Genomic DNA, 23119 nt, shown 5'->3' with positions numbered 1-23119 from the left:
TATTAAAATAACAAAACAAAAATGAAAACAAAGCACAGACATATTATAATCAGTTACTTACACATTATTTCTTTTCCTAGAATTTTTTCATATCATGGTATCTCAAGTATTTCTAGCAATTTCTTGACTGATTCTAGATGACTAAAGTTGGGGTTGGGAATGTGGCTCAGTGGTAGAGTGCTTGCCTTGTATGCATGAGGCCCTGGGTTTGATTCCTCAGCACCACATAAACAGAAAAAGCCGTAAGTGGCACTATGGCTCAAGTGGTAAAGCACTAGCCTTGAGCTGAAGAACTGAGAGACAGTGCCCAGGCCCAGAGTTCAAGCCCCATAACTGACAAAAAGAAAATGACTAAAGTTCATTTTATACATAGCTGGTAATGTTTTTAGTATGCATGTTGGTTATTCACTAAAGATAAAGTAAAACAACGTAAGAAAAAGTGAGCAAAACAAAGCATGTATTATAGTAGCTAAAAGCAGAGACTTCACAGCCAAAATGGAAGAATTCAAATCTTGGCTCTGCTATTACTATCTTGGAATTATACATCTTTATGTAGCTCACTCTCCTTGTTGATGAAATGGGGATAATAGAACTCTTTCAAAACTCTAACGAAACTCTTTGATGCCCAAGACATAGTAAGTGCTCAGCTGTTATTATTTATTGGAACAAAGATAGATTAGTTGCTTTCCATACTTCTGAAGGAGAAATTGTTAATGGGGAAATCGGTAGCAATAAAGGAGCTGATATTCTAATACACCATGGTCAATTCCTCCTGGTGGTCAAACTCAAAAGAAAGGCAGGGCACGGTAGCTCACACCTCTAATCTCAGCTACTCAAAAGGGAATCAGGAGGATGGCTGTTCAAAGCCAGCACAGGTAGGGGAAAAAAAAATGGAGACTTCTCCATCTCAATCAATAAGCTGAACATAGTGGCATATGCTTGTGGTCTCAGGTATATGGGAGGCCACAGATAGGAGAATTGTGGTATGCATCTGGATGCTGGCAAAAACTTGAACCCCTATCTGAAAAATAACTAAAGTATAAAGGTCTAATGGTATGGTTCAAGTGGTAAATACCACCATAGCAACTGTGAAGCCAAGTTTAAATCCCAGTACCACCATAGCCAAAAAGCCAAATAAAGTCCAAAATAAAAGGACAAATGAATAAAACATTTTATTTAGTTTGTGGCCACTTCTTTCACAGAAAGAAAATTCAGAAAAATCAGTGAATACCTACTAAACACAATGCACTTAATCATTTAGTTGAGGCATACTAATAATGTTTTCAGTTGTTTGAAATACATAAAAATACTACTGGTATCTCAAGTGTAGAACTTATAAGCCTGTATATTATGTCTGGACAGAATCATCATTTATTTAAAAAGTAGGCAATTCTTCCCATCATGAATACCGGTAAAAATTTGTGTTGATGGTATCCCTCAATTTTAACTGCCGTGAGACCACTAGCAAACAGCAGAAAATTTTAAACCAGATTCATAGAATATGCCACAGGAAAAACAATTTTAAAATAAAAGTTTAAAACCTTATATACTATATGTGTATATATATGCATATACACACATATATAATGTCTATCATAAATGATAAATACCTAGTAAATTGTTTAAAACTACCAAAAGCAATCCTAATTTGCCTCTTATTAACTACATTAAATTCCTTTCACCTTTGTTAACTACATTAAACTTCTTTTATTCATAATCATACACCATTTATAACCAGGGAATGATTATAAATAAAAGAAATAGGATTACATTTCATATACAGTTTGTAATAAATAGTAAAGTACTAGCAACTTCTTTATATTTCAGTATTTCTACATTTTTTTAAATGAGGGAATGATACTCATACAATCATGTCCATTGTTAAATATTTGGAGTTTTAAGTTTTCTCTTATTATAAAAAGTTCTGAGATGAACATTCTTACAATCCTATCTTTGTAAACCTATCACTAAATTCCACAAAGATTATCCCAATATACTTTCCAGACATATCATCCTTAACATTGAGTGTTTTATAAAAGGAGGCAGTTGTTTTTCTTCACATTAATTCGAAAGAATTTCAATACATTACATACTTATTCTAACGTAAGTGTTATAAAAATCCTTCCCAAACTGCCTATCTGCCTGCTTGTCGGCCTGCCTGCCTACCTACCTACCTACCTACCTACCTACCTATCTACCTACCTACCTACCTACCTACCTACCTCTGTTAGTGTAGGGTTTGATCTCAGGGCAGCTTGTGACTGGCTAGGCAAGCATTCTACCTCTTGAGGCTCCAGAATGATTTTGTTTTTTGAGACAGGGTATTCACTATGTAGCCCAGGCTGGCCTTACTTTTGCTAATGGTATGTTGGGATAAACAAACAAATTTTGGTAGATAACTCTAGTCAAGAAGTGGACTTTTTTTTGGAGTGTGTGTGTGTGCACATACTGGATGTATATTCTTTTGTTTAGAATTTCCATTTATCATTCATGAAGAGTAAGTTAGTTTTCTCATTTTCTATATGCTATAGTAATTTATTTTACTCAAGACATCTTAAATTTTTTTGGTTTACCTTCCAGTTCTTCATATATACTTACAATTCTTTTTTACTGGTGAAAAAAAGAGATTTCTCTGAATCTAGTTAGTGTTTGGAGGATTCTATATGTCTCTCATAAACTCATACATGGCAAAGTTTAGACAAAAATCAAGTTTTCAGCCGGGCGCTGGTGGCTCACGCCTGTAATCCTAGCTACTCAGGAGGCTGAGATCTGAGGATCGCGGTTCAAAGCCAGCCCGGGCAGGAAAGACCGTGAGACTCCTACTCCAATAAACCACCAGAAAACCGGAAGTGGCGCTGTAGCTCAAGTGGTAGCGTGCTCGCCTTGAGCTGAAGAGCTGAGGGACAGCGCCCAGGCCCAGAGTTCAAGCCCCACGACCGACAAAAAAAAAAAAAAAAAATCAAGTTTTCAACTGTTTGTGGAAAATAGAAAAGGACTTAAAAGTGAAAATTAAGTCCATATTTAAGCAACCTAAGATTCTTAATGAAAAAAAAGTTTACTTACTTTGTAATTGAGAGCTTATAAGTTTGTAGACCATAAGGGGACAATTCCTCCCTTATTTTGGTAGAAGTTAAGGGTCAAGAGAAAGGTGAACTGTTTCTATCTTCTACAAACTTATTCTACAATTTATTTTATAACAGTACTTATAAAGAAAAACAAACTTCCTAGTAAGCTATTGGGTTCACTGACAATGACTAACCCTAGGTAATGAGGCATGCACTATAGGGAGAGGACAGAATGAGAATTCTTCAGGTTAGAGAAGAAGAAAAAGAAAACTCTTCAGCAGAACTTTGAAATAAGGACCAATTTCTCCATCAAACTTTAAATGTGCTAAATCACACACCTTCATCTTAAAAGGTAGAACTTATTTACATAGTTACACATATATTCAACTGCAAAAACTACAGATACTCATTTTTAAGTGGCTTGTGAAGAGTTTCAGTGAATTACTAATTCTTGTGATTGAATTTTGCTCCCTGAACAATGACTACACAGGCATTTTCATTAATATTACCAGAGTTTTGTACACGTCTACCAGAGGACAGGAGGAAACCTTTACACACAGAAATCTACTTAACTTTCTTGGGAGTATCCCAGTCTCTCATCTACATAAGCATTTTATAAGCCTATTTGATAATTATCTTTAATTAAGAAAGCCAAACAGTATTATCCATACTCCCTTGCTCCAATATTATGATAAATAATAAAACTTTGAGAAAAATAAAGTATATTTAACCCAAGTCTGATTTTCCTCTTTATTCCCAAAGGCAGGGTTGATGCTCAGCTGTCAGAAGTACAGTTCTATCTGAAGGTGCATATTTTTCCATAACAAAGCTGGCAGTTGATAGGTCAAAAACATAGGACTACAAAAATAGCTATAGGACTCATTTAAAATGAAGACATTAGAATATATATATATATATATATATATATATATATATATATATATATATATATATATATATATATATATATATATATATATATATTGTTTGTTTGTTGTTGGTCGTGGGGCCTGGGCGCTGTCCCTGAGCTCTTCAGCTCAAGGCTGGTGCTCTACCACTTGAACCACAGCACCACTTCTGGTTTTTTCTGCTCATGTGGTGATGAGGAATTGAGCCCAGAGCCTCATGCATGCAAGGCAAGCACTCTACCACTGAGTTACCTTCCCAGCCCCTAGAAATTATTTTATAGCAATGAAAATGTTTTTCTTTTTAAAACTTGATTACTAAATATTATGTAAAAAGTAAAAAGGGTTTCTTTTGCTTTAGAAATTTCATTTTCAAACTGAATATGCTATATATAGTCTGATTTTTGGAAAGTCTATTGAATTATAATCTTAAATTATCACTTGTGGTAAGATACTGGTGGCTCATGCCTGTAGTCCTAGCTACTCAGGAGGCTGAGAACTGAGGACTGCAGTTTGAAGCTAGCTGGGGCAGAAAAGTCCTTAAGACTCATCTCCAATTAGTCAGCAAAAAGCCATAAGTGGAGCTATAGAAACTCATTTTAACAAAAGTTCTATTAAATTTTGGAGCAAAAGGCTGAAAGGTGTATTTCACAATAAACAAAATTTTTAAAAAGTTTATACTTTTCCATCTCATCTTTGGAAAGTACCCATTACAGTGGAAATATTTCTACGAAATTTTAAAGTAATTAAGTAATGTTTGAGAAAGAGCTATCCCTTCCATAAATGTCCCTTAAACTAATTTATTATCAGGACCTAGGTATCAGTATTTAAAAAGACTTCTACTGATTAACTGTTAATAATAAAAAACTCCCATATGTTGCTATCTAGTAAAAGATGCAATTATCATACCTGGTATGCTTTAACTTTTTAAATCTAAATACTGTTAATAAGAAAAGCATGTACTGTATCATGTGGCTTGTCCTTATTGCCTAAGACTATTATTTTGCCGCCAGCAAAAATTGTCAAAACCAAATCAGGCTTCATATAGACAGTTATATGAAACTGCAAAGTGTGTGCATCTTTTCACTTAAATGTGCCTAGATATATGTATAAGTTATTTACATGTTATTTATTATATAAACCTAAATATCAATCTTTATTTGGTAAGCAAATCAATTAAAGGGCTAAACATAAGCCTGAGAACTATTCAATAGGATCCTCATTCTAAGGTTTAGAGCATTTCTTCATATGATCAGTGACCATGACTATCATTGTCTTCAGAGGAAGTAGTCTTTTCAATAGGGTAACTAATAGTAACAAACTGACATTGTCTCCAAAGCCTGACAATTAGCGATATGTGGGATACTTACATCAGCATAGTGGCCCATCATATCACATCGGTCACATCGTTTTCTCCAGGAAGATCTTTCAAGACATCTGTGAGTGGAAGACAGGGGCAAAGAACAGTCTAAGCAAAAGCGGGCCGGACAGGCATACTGGAAGTGTCCTCTTTCTGAACAGAGGCAGCAAGGTCGGACTTTCTGTGTGACAGACAAATAGAAGATCTCTTTAGAAAATATTTCAGTCCAAAATGGTAGACCATTATTTCCTTTTCTTTCTATATAAATCTATAACAAGGTATATCTAATTTGAGACCTACTGAAGGTACAACCTTGAGCATAACTGTAACATCATGTCTGAACTTCAATCACAAGCTAGCTGTATGTATGGTATGAATGTACTGTCAGCAAACATTTATTTCTTTTGTCTCATCTTACAGACTATTCACAAAGTAAAAGGTGTATAAGGAAAGGGGATGATGAGGATATTTGGAAGTTAAGTCATATTAAGAACAGATATAGAAGAGGCTGTTTTGCTTGGAAAGCAAATACAAAGAAGACTGTCTCACTATTTAAGTGGTCATTTAGAAGAGGGAATGGGGGTAGAAGGAATGTTTAGAGCTAATTATTCGTATGTCAGGGGATAGCTCAGTGCTATTCTGTGTTGTTTTGAAGGTTTATATTTCTGATTAATAACAATTTACACAAACATTTATAAATGACTAAAGTTATAATTCTCTAAAAATGAAAACTATCCCATAATGAAATAAGCTGTATCAAAAAACTGATAAGTAATACACATAGGTTTAGAGGATAAAGTAGTCTTGGGAATCACCTTATTTTCCAAAAAGATAACTGAGGCATAAAACATGAAATGGTATGTCTCAGGTTATACAATTAATAATGGGAAAGCTCAAACTGATTCAAGGTGTGTGTGTGTGTGTGTGTGTGTGTGTGTGCATGTGCACATGTGCACACACGTATATGCTATGACTAGGGCTTGAACTTAGGATCTCATGCTCTAAGCTGTCTTTTTTCTCTACCATGCCTGCAGTTCTGACTTTTCTGCTGGTGATAAGAGTCTCTGTGATTTGTCTGCCCAGAGTGACTTTGAACCTCAATCTGCAAATCTCAGCCTGCAAACTCAACCTTGGGTAGTAGGATTTTAAGTATGAGCCACTGGCACCAAGCTTATCCCAGGCTTTTCCTGATTCTTTATTGCTTTTTCCCTATTCTAGGCTCACAAGCTACATGAAATTTAGCATACACTTACAAAAAAATTTGAATTCTAAGGTTATAGAAGTAAAAACCATAAGATTTTGATTTTAGCAATGTGGAAAGAAGCATTATATATTTCACGTACTTGGGGTAAGGGACAATTTTTTGACAAATGCCCACATTTGTCACAATTTCTACAGGTAACATTTTTGTCAGCTGTATAGTATCGGCGGGTCCATCTTCCAGATGATCTGTTATTACCTATTTTGGCCTAAGGGTGGAAACAAAAAGAATTAAAAAGAGTTTCATTCTGTTTAATAAAAATTATCTACTCATCTTTTAAAAGATCACTATCAATTTCAAATTTCAAGGCAAAGAAAGAGATATACTCAATTTCAAACACCGTAACAGATTTTCACAATCTCATTATAAAAAGAGTTAGGAAGGCATTAAAAAGTGGTGGCATAAACACAGCTCTGCTCCTTTTACGTATGTTCACATGATGCCCTCCTTTTCTTCTTCTAGAGTATGGGTCTAACAAGTATACTGCTATGGTTCATTTTGACATTTTGGTGGTATTCACAGTCAAAGCCAGTGTTTAATTCTGTGTTTTAACATCTGCCACCTATTTCTAAGTGGGAGTCCTGCTAATATTTTCCATGAGGAAATAGTGGGTTGTTTTTTTTTTTTTTTTTGGTTGTTGTTGTTGTTGTTTGGGTCCGTCGTGGGGCCTGAACTCTGGGCCTCAGTGCTGTCCCTGAGCTCTTCAGCTCAAGGCTAGCGCGCTACCACTTGAGCCACAGTGCCACTTCCGGCTTTTTCTGCTTATGTGGTGCTGAGGAATCGAACCTAGGACCTCATGCATGCAAGGCAAGCATTCTACCATTGAGCCACCTTCCCAGCCTGGGAATAGTGTTTTGTTTTGTTTTGTAAATCATTTTGTCTTTTATAAAGATATTAAGCCATATAGATATTGTGTCTGTCCATTTTTGTACAGAACACAGGATTATTGTTCCTCCTATAAGAGTAAATTATAATTTCTGAAAGGTTATAATTTTCCACTGAAATCATTTTGCTATATACTTAGTCAATTCTAGCTGTTTCATATTCTACTCAAATTCTAACAGCTTCAAAGGAATATTAGCAAAGCATATCATACGGTATACTTAAATATGAATATGTAAATCCCAACCATGCATTTATCTCATTCAGTAGAATTCCATCTTTAAAGCCAGGCACGAGGCTCATGCCTGTAATCCCAGCACTTGGGAAGAGTGAGGCAGGAAGAGCAAGAGTTTGAAGCTAATCTGAGTTATGAAGGAAATTCTGTCTCAAAAACTAACACAGAAAATTGCATCTTTAAAAAAGCTTTATCTTTTACTTGTGATTCTGCTTTAATCTGGTTATTTCTTCATTCTTCTACCAAGTTGTAAAATTATTCTTTTTTTTTTTTTACTATCTGTCACAATAAAGCTAATAATTGACAAAGACAAACACCTGCCACATCCTAAATATAGACTAACCATTTCCTTACACAGAAGAAACAGTTATTTCCGGTGTTGATCTTTATGTGGAACCAGGCTATATGAGCTAATAGGACTCACCAAGGCAGAGAAGCAAAAGGGAAAAGTAACAATCAGCTAACAAAAGTCAGAGCTGAAATACATTTCTGAAAAGTTAAATCATCCACATACAAGCAAAATCACTGATAGTTATATTTCCCTTTTCCAAAGCTATTGCAGTGAAACAAGAGTAACTTACGAGTCAAAGGAAAATATTAACCTATTTCTCAGAATTTTAAAAACAAATTGATTTTACCTCAACATCTTTGTCACTGATGAACCAGTTTACATCATCTTCTCCTACAAAACAAACAAAACTGCGATTAGACCTTAGTACCTTTGGAAACACTCACAGGACAATATTGTGAGAAATACTTAATACTTTCAACTCTTGTGCAACTTGTAAACACTAACATCATCTATGGTGTTGAGACTGAACCCATAGCCTTGCATATGCTAGGCAAGCACTCTTATCACTGAGCTAATATCACCTAAACTCCTAATTTAGCTCTCTTATCAGCTCTGTGACTCTCCACAAATAGTTAACCTCTCTCAGCCTCATTTTCCTTACCTGAGAAATGGAGATAATAATATTTACATTATCTAACTTAAAATTCCAGTGAGAATAGAATGAGAAATGAAAATGTTTGAAAGTTGTGAAGCTATATACATAGAAAAATCAATGAAGAGGTCAGATACCCAACAGCAAATGCAGGAAGAAAAATTATTTGAAGTTCCAGTTCTGATCAAAATAGAGCTTATCTGAGAGGCAGATGTCACAATGCTCCTATCTTCTTGAGGAGGTCCCCTGAGGAGGTCTCCTGACTCTAAGCAATGACCACCTCCTCCAACCTCCATTCCCCAGCTAGCCCTGCTCAAATAATGTTAAAAACAAGTTGCAGAGTACTGTCTGCCCTCTGACTCACTAGACTCCTCCTTTTGTTAAGTTGATAATATTATATACACCATTGTACTTCTTTGTACTCCTCTTGAAGTTAATCCTTACTGACAGTTCCATGCAGTATGAATAAACCATATCTTTTCTCCAGTTATTCTGCCTACCACAGATTCTTGAATCAGATCTAACATGGTAAAAGGATCCCCCTCCCCTCAAATCAGCATTAACTATGTCCACTACCTTTCCACTGAAGGTGACTTTCACTACATTATTAAAAACAGTTGAACTGGAACACTAGTTCATCATTGTTAGTAATTTTGCACTAGATTTTTAGCAACAAAAATAGTGAAATAAAGGAGCAAAAAAAAAAAAGGATAAATATCTAGTAATCATTGGCTATTAATCTACAAATATAACTATAAAATATACAGGGGGCAAACCCCCAAATATTTTCTGTGTCAGCTATTTTCTTCTCTTTGCACTGTCCTTTAAAAGAACTTGCAACTGGCTTCTTTTCCTTTAAGCCCTCAAGGACAAGGAGGCAAAGAACTATGGCTAACACAAAAGCTAACAAAGGACTGAAAGATTTTTCTTCCCTCAAACCAAAGTTAAGATTTTCTTTTTTTCTCCTCCCTTACTCTTTCCTTTATCTCAAAAACACAAATCAAGCTTGATTTGTTTCCTTAAAAGAAATTCTGAAGAGACATGAAGTAATCTACATTTCCCCAGGCCTACTAGGAGTAAACATCCAGACATATATTTTAAAATAAAATATTTTTACTATGAAAACCAAGAGGTTGCAGTGGCGCTGTAGCTCAAGTGGTAGAGTGCTCGCCTTGAGCTGAAGAGCTGAGGGACAGCGCCTAGGCCCAGAGTTCAAGCCCCACGACCAACCAAAAAAAAAAAAAAGAAAAAAGAAAACCAAGAGGTTGCTTTACAAAAAATCCAGTCCACATGAAAGTAGAGATGTTGTGCTGATCATTATTTTCTTTGTGATATTCAGAGGCTACATCATATACTGAGAGTGGAGAATACATTAAATAGCAGCAGCTTCTATTCCATCACCACCATGTTGTTTTCATTCAAAAGATCCAGGTTAAGGAATATGCTTTGCCAAAACTTTAAAAGCTGGTTTTTTTTGGTATCTCAATGCTCCTCATCATTAAAATTCAAAGGGATCACCTGAATCATTTGAAGTGATAATACTGTTCTTATAAATGAAAAGAAAAATAGCAACTGGGACCACCTGAAACCTTAATAAGTATACACCTGAATACAGAATAGTAAAAAAAGGTTTGAAAGGAGATGGACTCTGTTTAGATAGTTTTAAATATTCCCATGGAATTCAATATTCTAGGTTATATGTTAACTACTTATATAGTTAATTATTTAATTTACTTATTTTGGTGCTAGTACTGGGGCTTTAACTCAGGGCCTGGGCATTGTTCTTCAGCCTTTGTGCTCAAGGCTAGCACTCTACCACTTGAGCCACAGCTATACTTCCAGCTTTTTCGGTAGTTAAATGGAGATAAAGAGTCTCAAAGACTTTCTTGTCCAGGACAGCTTTGAACCTTGATCCTCAGATCTCAGCCTTTTGAATAGCTAGGATTACAGGCATGAGCCACTGGTGCTCAGCTTAAATGTTGTAATATTTTTACTGTAAAAAAAAAATCATCACCAGGTATTTGAACTAGGTTCTAATTACAAATATGCATCACTAGGAACACATAGCCAGCTCTAGACAATTCACCAAGGTTCCAATTTTTGGCTTAATCTTGGTAATGACAGCTTGGTAGGCCCATTTCCCATCTTTCTGCAATACTGAGATTGAACTCAGGTCCTTGAACTTCCAGACAACTGCTCTACCACAAGTCATGTCCCAGCCCTTTTTCTTTATTGTTTTTCAGGTAGAGACTTATGCTTTTGTGGGCGCCAGCTTTGGACCATAATACTCCTACTTCCATAGAGGGATTACTAGTGTATACCATCACACCCAGCCTAGCCTTTCTGTATTTACCTATCCCCTTCATATCTAATCTTCAAATCTCAAATCAACACAAGCCTTATCTACTGGAAGCCATTGGAACTTCCATAAGCAATCAATTTCCAGTTTATAAAATTCTGGATATAGAATAGATAGAAACCTGGATTCTAGCTCTTAACTTTGTTTCCAATTTGTGCCTGGTGTGGTGTTAAGTAGGCTACTTAATTTCTTTAGGTTTATATAATGAGTTGGATTAAAGGGCATTCATGTTAACTTCTAGCATTGTTTTTCTAATTCTAATCTTCTTTCATTGAGGGAATCAAATGCATTTTTAGTTCTAAGTGTTCTAGCCTTGGAAACCAGTACAAGATGCTTTGTCTTAAATATGACTGCCCAAAGCATCCAGGTCACTCACTTTTCATGTATCTACTAATGCTACAGAATGTAAAACAGTGCTGTCTAAAGTTTAAAATATAAAACAGCTCAGGATGCACATAATCAATTTTTCACTGCTAGCTTTGATATTGGTGAGATTATGATAAAAGTAATAGCTGAAAATTCTTTGCATTAAATCAATTCAGTTTCATTAACATCTATCAAAAGATTACAATAAGCAAGGTTCTAAAGGGCAAACAAGATGAACTAAATGAAGAAAGTAAAAGACACAAAGATGAATGAAAGGAGAAGGAGTAAAACCAAACACATGCTACAGTAAATTTAGAATAGATAACATCTGAATTTAAGAGACAGAAAAGGGAAAAAGGTCACAGAAGGCAGGGCCAAACAGGAAACTATTGAGGTATGGTTTACATATAGTAAGATGTGTCCACATAAAAATTACAGTAGCATAACACACTCTAAAAATTAAACACAGAATATTTTGATCATTCCAAATGTTAGTTCACATTTGCAATCAACTGCCCACCCCTGTCAATAACCAATATCCTTTCTAACACAATGCATCCAATTTGCCTAATCTAGGTCCTCATAAAAATGGAATTCTGTATGTGTCATTTTATCTGGCTTCTTTCACTGAATATTTTAGAGACTTAAATTTGCTGTAGGACAATAGTAATGCCTTTTCTTTCTTTTTTCCCTTTCTTTCTTTTCTTTCTTTCTTTTTTTTTTTTTTGTCAGTCATGGTGCCTGAACTCTGGGCGTGGGCAATGTCCCTCAGGTCTTCAGCTCAAGGCTAGCGCTCTACCACTTGGTCATAGCGCCACTTCCAGCTTTTTCTGCTTATGTGGTGCTGAGGAATAGAACCCAGGCCCTCATGCATGCAAGGCAAGCACTCTACCACTGAGCCACCTTCCCAGCCCATGCCTTCTCTTTCTATCCCAGAGCAGAATCCCATTGCATGTATATAACACTTTGTTTAGCCATTTACCTGCTGATAAATACTTACGTTGTTCTGAATTTTTGGAACTGTAAATAATGCACCACAATAAACATTATTTTTTAAACTGACTTTAGGTCTTCATTTGAGAAAATATCTAAAAATAGGTCTGATATTATAAGCATATACCTTTATCTTTACTTTTTAAAGAAATTGGCAAATTATTTTCCAAAGTGGATATGCCATTTATATTCTTATCTACAATGCATAAGTATTCCATCAGCTTCATAAGCTCCCCAATACCTGGAATTGTCAGTCCTTATAAATGTAGCCTTCAAATAGATATGGAGTAATATTAAGTTAGGATTTTAATAGGCATTTCTCTGAAGATTAGTCATGCTGAATATCCATTCATTTATGTGACATTCACGTATCTTCTTTCAAAAAACTGTATCTACAAATTTGCTGCCTATTTTAAAATTTAGTTATGTCTTTTTCTTTTTTATTGGGTTGGTTACTTATTAAATTCTAAAAATTCTTTATAAATTCTGAAAACACATTTTTATCAGATAAATGATTTGCAAATACTTTTGTCCAAGTTGTGACACACCTTTTAAGTATTATTAGAATATTTTATTACAATTTAAAATTTACAACATGACAACTTTTCTTTTTACAGACTTTTTTTTTCCTTTTGCCAGTCATGTGGCTTGAACTCAGGGCGTAGGCTTTGTCCTTCAGCTTCTTTTGTTCAAGGCTAGCACTCTACCACTTTAGCCACAGCACCACATCCAGCATTTTCTGAGTAATTTATTGGAGATAAGAGTCTCAAAGTCTTTCCTGCCTGAGCTGGCTCCAAACAAAATCCTCAGACCTCACTCTCCCAAATAGCTAGGGTTACAGGTGTGAGCCACAAGTGCCTGGCTTTACAGCTTTTTCTAATGTCCAAGGAAATCTGTTTGTGTTTTAGTCTTTTATAGTAAGGTAGATTGCCCATTGTGTCCCATATGCATATCCATAACAACACTAAATATCTCCAACTCAAGAATATGACATTTATTTTGGTGTTCATTTTTCATGGCAAAACTTCTATCAACTTTTGGATATATAACTAATGGCAATTTACTTGCATGGTGCCTATTTGCCAAATTTACTTGATTTTATATGCTTTTTTTGCTATGCTCCTGCAATATTCTATATATAAATTTGTACTACTTAAAGACAGTTTTACTTCCTATTTTCCAGTTTGTATCCTCACCACCCTTACCTCATTGAATTATATAGAGCTTCCAATATAATACTGAACAGAAGTGGTAATAGCAGGGAATCTGGCAGTCTTAGACAAAAAGATATCCCTCTCATAATAAAGTATATTGTCTGCTGTAGATTTTCTTTTTCTTTTCTTTCTTTCTTTTTTTTTTTTTTGTAAGTTGTGGGGCTCTTGAACTCTGGGCCTGGGCACTGTCTGTCCTTCAGCTCTTCAGCTCAAGGAGAATGCTCTACCACTTGAGCCACAGCACCACTTCCAGTTTTCTGGTGATTTATTGGAGATAAGAGTCTCATGGACTTTCCTGCCTGGGCTGGCTTTGAACCTTAATACTCAGATCTCAGCCTCCTGAGTGGCTAGGATTACAGGAGTGAGCCCGGCTGCTATAAATTTTTTATAGTAAATTAAAGAAATTTATTTCTATTCCTAACTTGCTGAGTTTTTACTACTACTGGTGTATCAGCTAGGATAATCCAGTGGTATTTTCTATTCCAGTCTCTTGATATGGTTAGTAACAGTGGATTATTTTCAAATTTTAAACAAGTATGTATTTTGGGATTAACCTAAGATTAGTATCTTTTGGAAATATATCAAGATGAATATGATTGAAAGAGACTGACAAGAGAACAACAGAATCTTCAGAGGTTGTTTTAGGAAGGGGCTATTAGGGAAGGAAGAGTGGTACAGGTGAGATACTGGAATATATCTTAATGTGTGGAAATACTGAATAATGAAATCCACTTGGAATAATTAATGGAAGCAAATAAAAATATATTGAAGAATTGTTGATATTTTTCTAAGAGTTTTATATGTGTAGGAGGAGTGTTGATGGATAGTTTTCTTATGATGTTGTATGGTTTTGATAGTGGGATGACTATGGTATCATAAGAGTTGAGAAACACTGCAGAAAATCTGTAAAAGTGGTGTTACTGTCTATGAATTTACCAGAGTTACCATTTAGGCTAGAGCTTTCTTTGTAGATCAGAATTTTACTTGAAGAAAGGTTTGAAAATGGGAATTTTATCTCCTTAGTAGATATGGGTCCCTCTGACTTTCCTATTTCTTATCAACTTTTGAGGTTTCTTCATCTCCCACTAGTTGGTGTGCTCCAATCTTTGCTTTCTCTTTATTCCATATTCTTTCTTCCAGTTTATGCCAAACATACATACAATGGAAACTACCAAATTTGTTCTTGTACATCTCATAAGGAATTCAGACTTAAAATTACAGAAACTGAACTTTTTCCTTTGAACAGGGCTTGGTCAGTACTGGGGTTTGAACTCAGGGCCTTGTGCTTATAGGACAGGTGTTCTACCATTTGAGACATACCTCCAACTAAAAGTGGATTCTTTATTTTCTTCTCATTCTTTCAATCTTAAAAACATAAAAGCAAACACCCTAGTTTTCCTCCTTTTATCCTGTACCTCAGTGACTTGTATCATTACTCTATTTTCCAATCAGAAACTGAACTCTTCCTTCTGAATTTTCACCAAATTCTCTACCTGAAATAGCCTAATGCCATTTAATTTCTTATAGACTATTAAAATATCTTGTATGTCTATTACTACAATTTGCTTTTCATTCTATTATTAAAGCCCAGAAGAAATATATTTACTTGTATATAGAACTCTTGCTGCCTGGACGATAAATGGTAAAACAGTATGCCATGCTAAGTTCCTTCCATGATTTAGCCTTTATCTATTTCATCTTCCTTGCTCCAATGTTACAACTATACCTAATAACTTCCCTGATATCTTGCTAGTATTCCCTGTAGCTGCCTATATATGTATTCTTCACAATATCTGAATGTACCCAAAAATTCATTGTACTGGGTCTTGGGCTTTAAATTCCTAACTACCTCTACCAAAATCTGTTACTTCTTCAAAATAGGGATGATTTTTTAGTCATTTCCATCTCTTTGTACCAAAGCATGATTGCTTAGTTATATGTACTGATGTCCATTAATGGATTACATAAAATTTCCATCTCTTCTGATTTCCCTCTGGTAGAAATAGTTTCTCCCTCAATCATGGACTGAGATAATACTTGTTTTATCTGTCTGCCCAGTTATCAGCACATTTTGCATACCTTGGCATTCAAAAGAAAGGAAACATATGTACAACTGTGAATGAGGCATATTATATTGAGGCATATTAGCCAATACATAATTTAATGGACCGTAACTGTGTAATAAACATCTAGCAAGACAGTATTTTATGGAAAATTGGAATTTTTGTAGCAAGCAACTCAAAAGAATTAAAAAGAACCTTTAAAGCCAAACATGGTGGCTTCAACTAGTATTCCTTGTTACTTGGAAGACAGGAGATAAGGGGACCATGGTTCAAGGTTTCTAAGACTCTCTCTCTACCATTAACTGGGCAGGTGATATACCGGTTAGCCTAGATACAGGGAAAGCACAATGGCTGGGCATAGTGGTATATACCTGTAAGCTCAGTAACAGGAGAAGCACAAGTAGTAGGTATAAAGTGAGACCCTACCTTGAAAGTAATCAAGGCACAAAAGAGTGGAGGTCTGACTGATGTGCTAGTACCTACCTAGCATAAGGCTCTAGTTTCCAAAAACCTTTAAAACAAAATCATTATTATTCAATAATAACCATGTGGTAGATAAAGACAAGATCTACAAAAACTCTAAGACAAGTTCACATTTATAGATAATCAGGGCTGTGCCTAAAAGTGTTTATGGATTAAAGATCACAAAGACAAAGCTGGGGGCTGGGAAGGTGGCTCAGTGGTAGAGTGCTTGCCTTGCATTCATGAGTCCCTGGTTTCGATTCCTGAGTACCACATAAGCAAAAAGAAAAAAGCTGGAAGTGGCGCTGTGGCTCAAGTGGTAGAGTGCTAGCCTTGAGCTGAAGAGCTGCGGGACAGCGCCCAGGCCCTGAGTTCAGGGCCCACGACCAGACCCAAAAAACAAAACAAAACAAAACAAAAACAAAAACAAAGACAAAGCTGCAGAATGTTTATGTCATATCCTTTAGTGAGCTTAACTCTACTATACCAGATTCTCCTCTGGGATCCTCTCACTTCTAATGAGCAACTGAATCAGCCACAAATGAAGTACTATTCCCAACTTCATCAGTAGCATCTGTTATTTCAACGGAAACTTTTGAAATACACACAATGCACGTTCAAATCCCCTGAGGGTTTAGCCACTTTATTCACTTCCATTCTTCTCAAACTGCTCTTTTTTTCCTGTCTTGTTTTTTTTATTGTAAGATTGGGCACAAAACCATTTTAGTCATTGTAATTTTGTATTGCATAACAGACAATAGTTTAAATACATTTTAATAGACTTTGCACGTAAAGCATCAAAACGTTCATCTTATTTTAAATATATTAAGTTTACCAGAAGTAACTTATATTTAAAAATATGTAGAAGGTTATATGAGGATTTGACTTTTCTTTTTTTAGAGGCTGAGGAGGAAGAAGAAAGAGGAAATAAATACAGGTGTTTAGCACAGGGTTATAAAGAAGTCTTGCAAAGTTACAGTCATATAAAGGCCTTGGTCTATCCCGAGAGGATATTTCTCACCTTCCAATCCTTAGTCTCTCAAGGGTTCCATCAGTGAGATGTTTAAAAGATGGTTAACCTACTTAAGAAATCCTTATTTAAAAACTTAAAACACCATCAAATTATACTAAGTAACAAGAACAGTTGGGGAAAACTTATCAACAGAAACAACCAATACAGTGGGAATCAAACATTTTTCTTCTTTTAAATATATCTACTATGCATATCTGCTTCCCACATCAACCACCTCCACCAAAGGCAAACAGAAAAATATACCATACGGACAGTTGTAACATTTGTAAAATGACAGGCAAAAAGAGAACAAATTTAAATGTAATCAAGAGGTTATTTTCAAAAATGTTTCTAGAGAGTACTAAAGGCTAAATAAAATTTGTTATCTACCTGCTGACAGCTAGCTGTCTCAGAGCTATATTTTTTCAGCCAATCTTTTTTTTTTTAATTTAATTTAATTTTATTTGAGAACATACTGTACAGAGGAGTTACAATTACATGGGCAGGATAATGAGTACATTTCTTACCAAGCATTGCAGCCTCCTCCTTTGTTTACCCTTCACATCCCTTCCCAGCCTCCCCCCTCCCCCCCAATCCCAATCCTTCTCCTTCCCCCCCCTTCCCCCCTCCCCCCCACACCGACGTTGTAAAGCTCGTTTTGGACATGACAACTTGTACTTCTCATTGTTGCAACAGGTCCACCTGTATCCTTAAACAACTGGTTTTTCCCCATCTCCTCCACAAGTTATACTGACATCAAATATAGTGAAAGCAGGGGTTATACTGTGGGGGAGGGACATACAAAGCAACAAAGAGATAATCTTATAAATGCGTTAGAAACACATGCATGAAAGAAAAAAAACCTTAAAATACACATCTAAGGGTTCATTTTCCTGACATCACATTATCTGACCTTTTCCGCTTGACTCATACATATACTAGATATTACAAATAAGGGAAACCATGGGACCTGTGTTTCTTTGGGCCTGGCTTACTTCACTTAATATAATTTTTTCCAAGTTTTTTCATTTCCTAACAAATGGGGCAATGTCATTCTTTCTGATGGAGGCATAGAATTCCATTGTGTATATATACCACATTTTCTTGATCCATTCATCTACTGAGGGACATCTGGGTTGGTTCCATATCTTAGCTATGGTAAATAATGCTGCAATAAACATAGTTGTGCTAGTAGCTTTAGTGTGGTCTTGTTTGTAAACATTTGGGTAAATGCCCAAAAGTGGGATTGCTGGGTCATAGGGGAGATCTATGTGAAGTCTTTTGAGGAACCTCCATACTGCTTTCCAAAGTGGTTGAACAAGTTTACAATCCCACCAACAATGAAGTAAGGTTCCTTTCTGTCCACATCCCCTCCAGCATCTGTTGTTGTTAGAGTTCTTGATTTTTGCCGTTCTAACTGGAGTGAGGTGATATCTCAATGTTGTTTTGATTTGCATTTCTTTTATGGCTAGGGATGTTGAACATTTCTTCATGTGTCTATTGGCCATCCTTCTTTCTTCTTCAGAGAAGTTTCTCTTTAAGTCTTTCGCCCACTTATTTATTGGGCAGTTGTTTCTTTGAGGATTTGTTGTTGGGGGGCTTAATTTTTTGAGTTCCAAGTATATTTTAGATATGAGACCCTTGTCCGTTGTATGGCTAGTAAAGATCTTCTCCCAATCCGTGGGCTTTCTATTGATCTTGCTAGCTATGTCATTTGCCCTGCAGAAGCTCTGCAACTTTATGCAATCCCATTTGTCCAACCTTTCTTTGATTTGTTGTGTTTCCGGGTCTCTATTCAGAAAATTTCGGCCTGAGCCAAGGAGACCTAGAGTTTCTCCTATTCCATCCTGTAATGTTTTCAGAGTGTCTGCTTTGAGTTCAAGGTCTTTGATCCATTTGGAGTTGATTCTGGTGCAGGGTGATATATACAGCCAATCTTTTTCTTTGCAACATTTCCTTGTCTTCCTCTTCCTCCAACCCCCTTCCCCAATGTCAGATTCTCTCGCTTTCTCTTTAGTAAAATAAATCATTCTAGAACACTTTGCTTTTATTATCATTTCTCTGGGGTCAGATTTACTTCAAAATCTCTCTCTAGATCTCAGATCAAATATGTCCAGGCTGAGATTTATAAAAGCTCATTGGATATATAACACATGCTTATATTAGTTATTATTACCCTAACATATCCAAAGCAAAACTCATCTTTACAACTTCACTTGTTGCTAAGTGAAGTTCAAATTGTAGTATTTCAAATTGTAAATTTATTTTCATTTTAACCCAATACTTCACACTTCTTATCCAAATAATCCAGGTGTTACCAATTCTTTAAAATGTCTTCCCAGAGCAATTCTTTGGTTTCCTTCCAGCAATCAAAAATTCATAACCTCAGAGCTAAGATTATATGTCCCCAAGCAATCAACTTTATTTGATACATGCTAAACATATTTCTTTTAAAAGTAGTAATTTTATATTTTATTATTTTTAATCAAAGTATTATGTCCATATGGTTGAAAAACCGTAACTATGCTAAAACACTATATAAGGAAAAATAACAACTCTCCTTTCTACCCATTTGTATTCCCCAGAAGCACTTATCTGAACTATTCAACTATTAATTTTGGTATTTATCTGCATACTGCTACATAACATTCAGTCAGCTATGTGTGTATTTATCTGTTTTGAACATTAATATCTAAATTACTAATAAACTAAAAGGATTTAATTCTCTTATCACATTCTATCTGAATTTCTTCTTCTATCCTCTTCTCTCAGGTTAAATTAATATTGTATATTGTGACTACAATAGTACTCTGTTTCCCTTTCATAAGGCATTTTAGTTTTACTGCAGTTAATGTGGTCTAGTTGTTTTAGTTACTTGGTGTTAAAACTCAATTAGTACAATGCCAGCCATAGTACCTCATCTGCCTAAAAGACCAAGTTTTAATCATTTCTTTAGTGCCTTTATTATATGCCTGCTGCACTGCACTGGGAAACATAGTTGCCACCATTAATTATGTAGGTCCAATAGGCCCTTTTAATAACACAACTCATGGCATAAAAATTATGGAAGAATACAGCAATAATGGAAAACATTTTTATCCAAAGGGCTGGGATATAGTTCAATGGTGGAATACTTGCCTAGTGTGCATAAGGACCCCCCCAGCACCTCACTTTAAAAATGAACAAAAAGAAAATCTTTAATATTTTAAACAGCATAGTCAAAAATTTAATCCATGTTTTTGAGGTTAAATATAAATGAAATGTGTCCATCATCTTTAAATGTTCATCCATTGTCATATATGAACTTGGACTGTATCTATTTTGTAAATACTACCATGGTACTTCAAACCTCTTCTTTACTCCACAACTATAAAACATCTTCACTTTCAGATTTATGAAATCAATCAAAATTATTTCTCACTTCTAATTATCCCTGCACATTTATAAATGCTGTTAGCATGTCTGATTGATAGAAACATATCAATCTAATCTGAGTGAACAAATGTCTTAAAGTATGAAAGAATACAGCCACATGTCCTAAATTTATCAAAGCAGGATGATTTTGATTCGTCAAAATTCTTGTGCAATGAAGAACTTTCTGTCAAATGCCTGACAAAATGGGAATACCCCATTCCCTTTTCTACTTAGACACACATTGCTTAACTCTCAGTTCTTCAGTTTGAGAAAATTCACCTACTATATTCTCTGAAAAATCAAAGTCTTCTGATCAAGATGCACTGTATTCATAATCTGACTTGTTGAATTGAAACCCATTTGTACAACTACTTAGAGATGATAAAAATAAAGAACTGCTTAGCAGATTGAGTTCATATCACTTGAAGGTAAGATCTAAATATTATTGCCTCATATACCAAATTCATCTAATAACTCTAAAAACATCTTGTCAATTTTCTGTTTGCCATTTTGGGTGGAAAAATGTAATAACCTGAATTATTAACTGTGTTCAATGAAAGCTAGAAAATGAGAAAAACAGGGTCTCCAAGATTTCTTTAATACATTCTTGAAAAATAGTGCAGTGCTTGAGCAATACAATGAAGACTGAAGGAAGATTAAACAGTAACAACTTATTTTACTACTATATTATTCTTTTTTCTTTTCTCAGATTTTAAAAAGCCCATTTAGAAATGGATAAATGATGATGAAATTACTTTTAGAATAATGAAATAGTAAACTGTCTCGATATCCATTCCCAAGTTCCTGATGTAGCTTAGATTTCATAAAAAAGGTCCAACAGAATCTTATTGTTAACTCTGAGACAGAATCAATTTTACTATATTAGAAAACGTATTTTTTTCCTGTTCTTATGAAGACCTCTAAGAAAGAATAAAATATAGCAATTCAGACAAATAAAAATGCTCAAAAAAGAAAATAAAACTAAAATTGGATTCATGATAGCATGTTTTAGTTAAACTAAAATGTGATGACTATTCATAATTCCTACCATTTACTCATTTAATAAGTATTTACTGAGCCACTTCCATGTTGTAGGGACTGTTCAGGTACTTGAGACATGTCAGGAAACAAAACAGATTTTTGCTCTCAGTGAATGGAAATTCTAGTACGGGAGGACAACATAAGAAATGATGGCATGTTGAGAAAGTCATGTGTTTTGGAAAAAGGAAAAGTACAGTAGGGTAATGGAAATTAGGTCTGTTGGTTGTGTGTGGGTTAGTTTTATATAGGGTAGAAAGTAGACTTCACTACCATTTAAGCAAAAACAGGATATGGAGTAAGAGTATGGTCAGAGTATTCTAGGCAGTAGAAGCATCCAAATTCCTGTTTATCCAGGGATACTTATCCAGGGATGATTCCTGATGTGTTTAAGGAACATCAGAGTAGTAATGTAGCTAGAGTAGTCAATGAAGAGGATGTAAAGTCAAAGAGAAAGAGGGTACAAATTTGTGAATGGTATTATCATTGACCAAGATGAAGAAATGTATGTGCAATTCTAAATATGTATTGAGCAATTTTAAATGCAATCTAATAGTAAACTAATAAAGTCTATTTGTTACTGGATATAAATTCAAAATAAGAACAGAATTAAGGATGCCTCTCCACCTGAGCAACTAAAAGAACAATTAATGGAACTCAAAGCTTCAACGTAATGTTTGGGAGAAAGATAATGTAGTTGTGGATACGTTAAGTTTGAAAGAGAAGTTTGCCAATTGCAGCTTGGAGATAATATTTAAAACAGGACTGGGTGAAAGTAACAAGGATTGAGTGCAGAGAAAGAAGATGAAAAGAGCAATGACTAAGAAAGGAAGTACAGTGGTTAAGTTCCAAATTTTCACCTATCGTAGAGGTCTCTGGAACATAATTCCCTCAATAGGGAAGGGATCACTATCTACATATTTTTTTTAATCACGATAAAATGAAACCACAATAAGTGAAGTCAGTAGTATAGGGAGGGATAACTGTAAGTGAATAAAATGGGAGAAAGCAGCTGGGTGCTGGTGGTTCATGCCTATAATCTTAGCTACTCAGGAGGGTGATGTATGGATTACAGTTCAAAGCCAGCCCGAGCAGGATGTCCTGTCTGTAGCTTAAAGTGGTAGAGTGCTAACATTAAGAGAAAAAGCTCAGGGACACTGTTCAGGCCCTGAGTTCAAGGCCCATGACTGCAAGGACCAAAAAAAAAAAAAAAAAAAAAGGGGGAGAAAACCTGCACAGGTGATGAGTTAATGTGCTTTTGAAGATAAGTTATCAAAGAAGTGCTACCAATATGACAACCACCACTGATAAGTCAGGTAAAATAAAGGTTGAGAACTGACTCAGATTATTAGCAAAGTCACAAGAGAAGTCTGGACAGAATAGTGATACAAATGGATTGAATAGAATTGTTAAGTCTGTGAAGATAAATAGTTGTCTGGAGTCTAACCACAAAAGAAATGTTTATCATGTATAAATTGGTACCTTGCACTTGTACTTCCAACTTTTGACATGGAACCAGATGATTCACTTAGTAGGGGAGGATTTA

General features: G+C 35.3%; 1 protein-coding gene across 3 annotated transcripts in view; it reads right to left on the bottom strand.

The window, feature by feature from the left end:
* The window catches only part of Zcchc7 (zinc finger CCHC-type containing 7), a 195458-nt gene that overhangs the window by 30820 nt on the left and 141519 nt on the right, over positions 1-23119 (bottom strand). For all 3 annotated transcript variants that reach the window (XM_070010016.1, XM_070010019.1, XM_070010017.1), the window contains 3 exons: positions 8347-8390; positions 6674-6799; positions 5341-5511 (listed from right to left, as the gene is read on the bottom strand). In XM_070010016.1, coding sequence (XP_069866117.1) covers positions 5341-5511; positions 6674-6799; positions 8347-8390 — 341 coding nt within the window. The remainder of the gene's footprint in view (positions 1-5340; positions 5512-6673; positions 6800-8346; positions 8391-23119) is intronic.

The sequence above is a fragment of the Dipodomys merriami genome, unplaced genomic scaffold (genome assembly GCF_024711535.1).
Source record: "Dipodomys merriami isolate MVZ:Mamm:240054 unplaced genomic scaffold, mDipMer1.0.p SCAF_11, whole genome shotgun sequence".
Classification (NCBI taxonomy): domain Eukaryota; kingdom Metazoa; phylum Chordata; class Mammalia; order Rodentia; family Heteromyidae; genus Dipodomys; species Dipodomys merriami.
The sequence above is the reverse complement of the archived record's forward strand: the minus strand, read 5'-3'. Positions and strand labels throughout refer to the sequence as shown.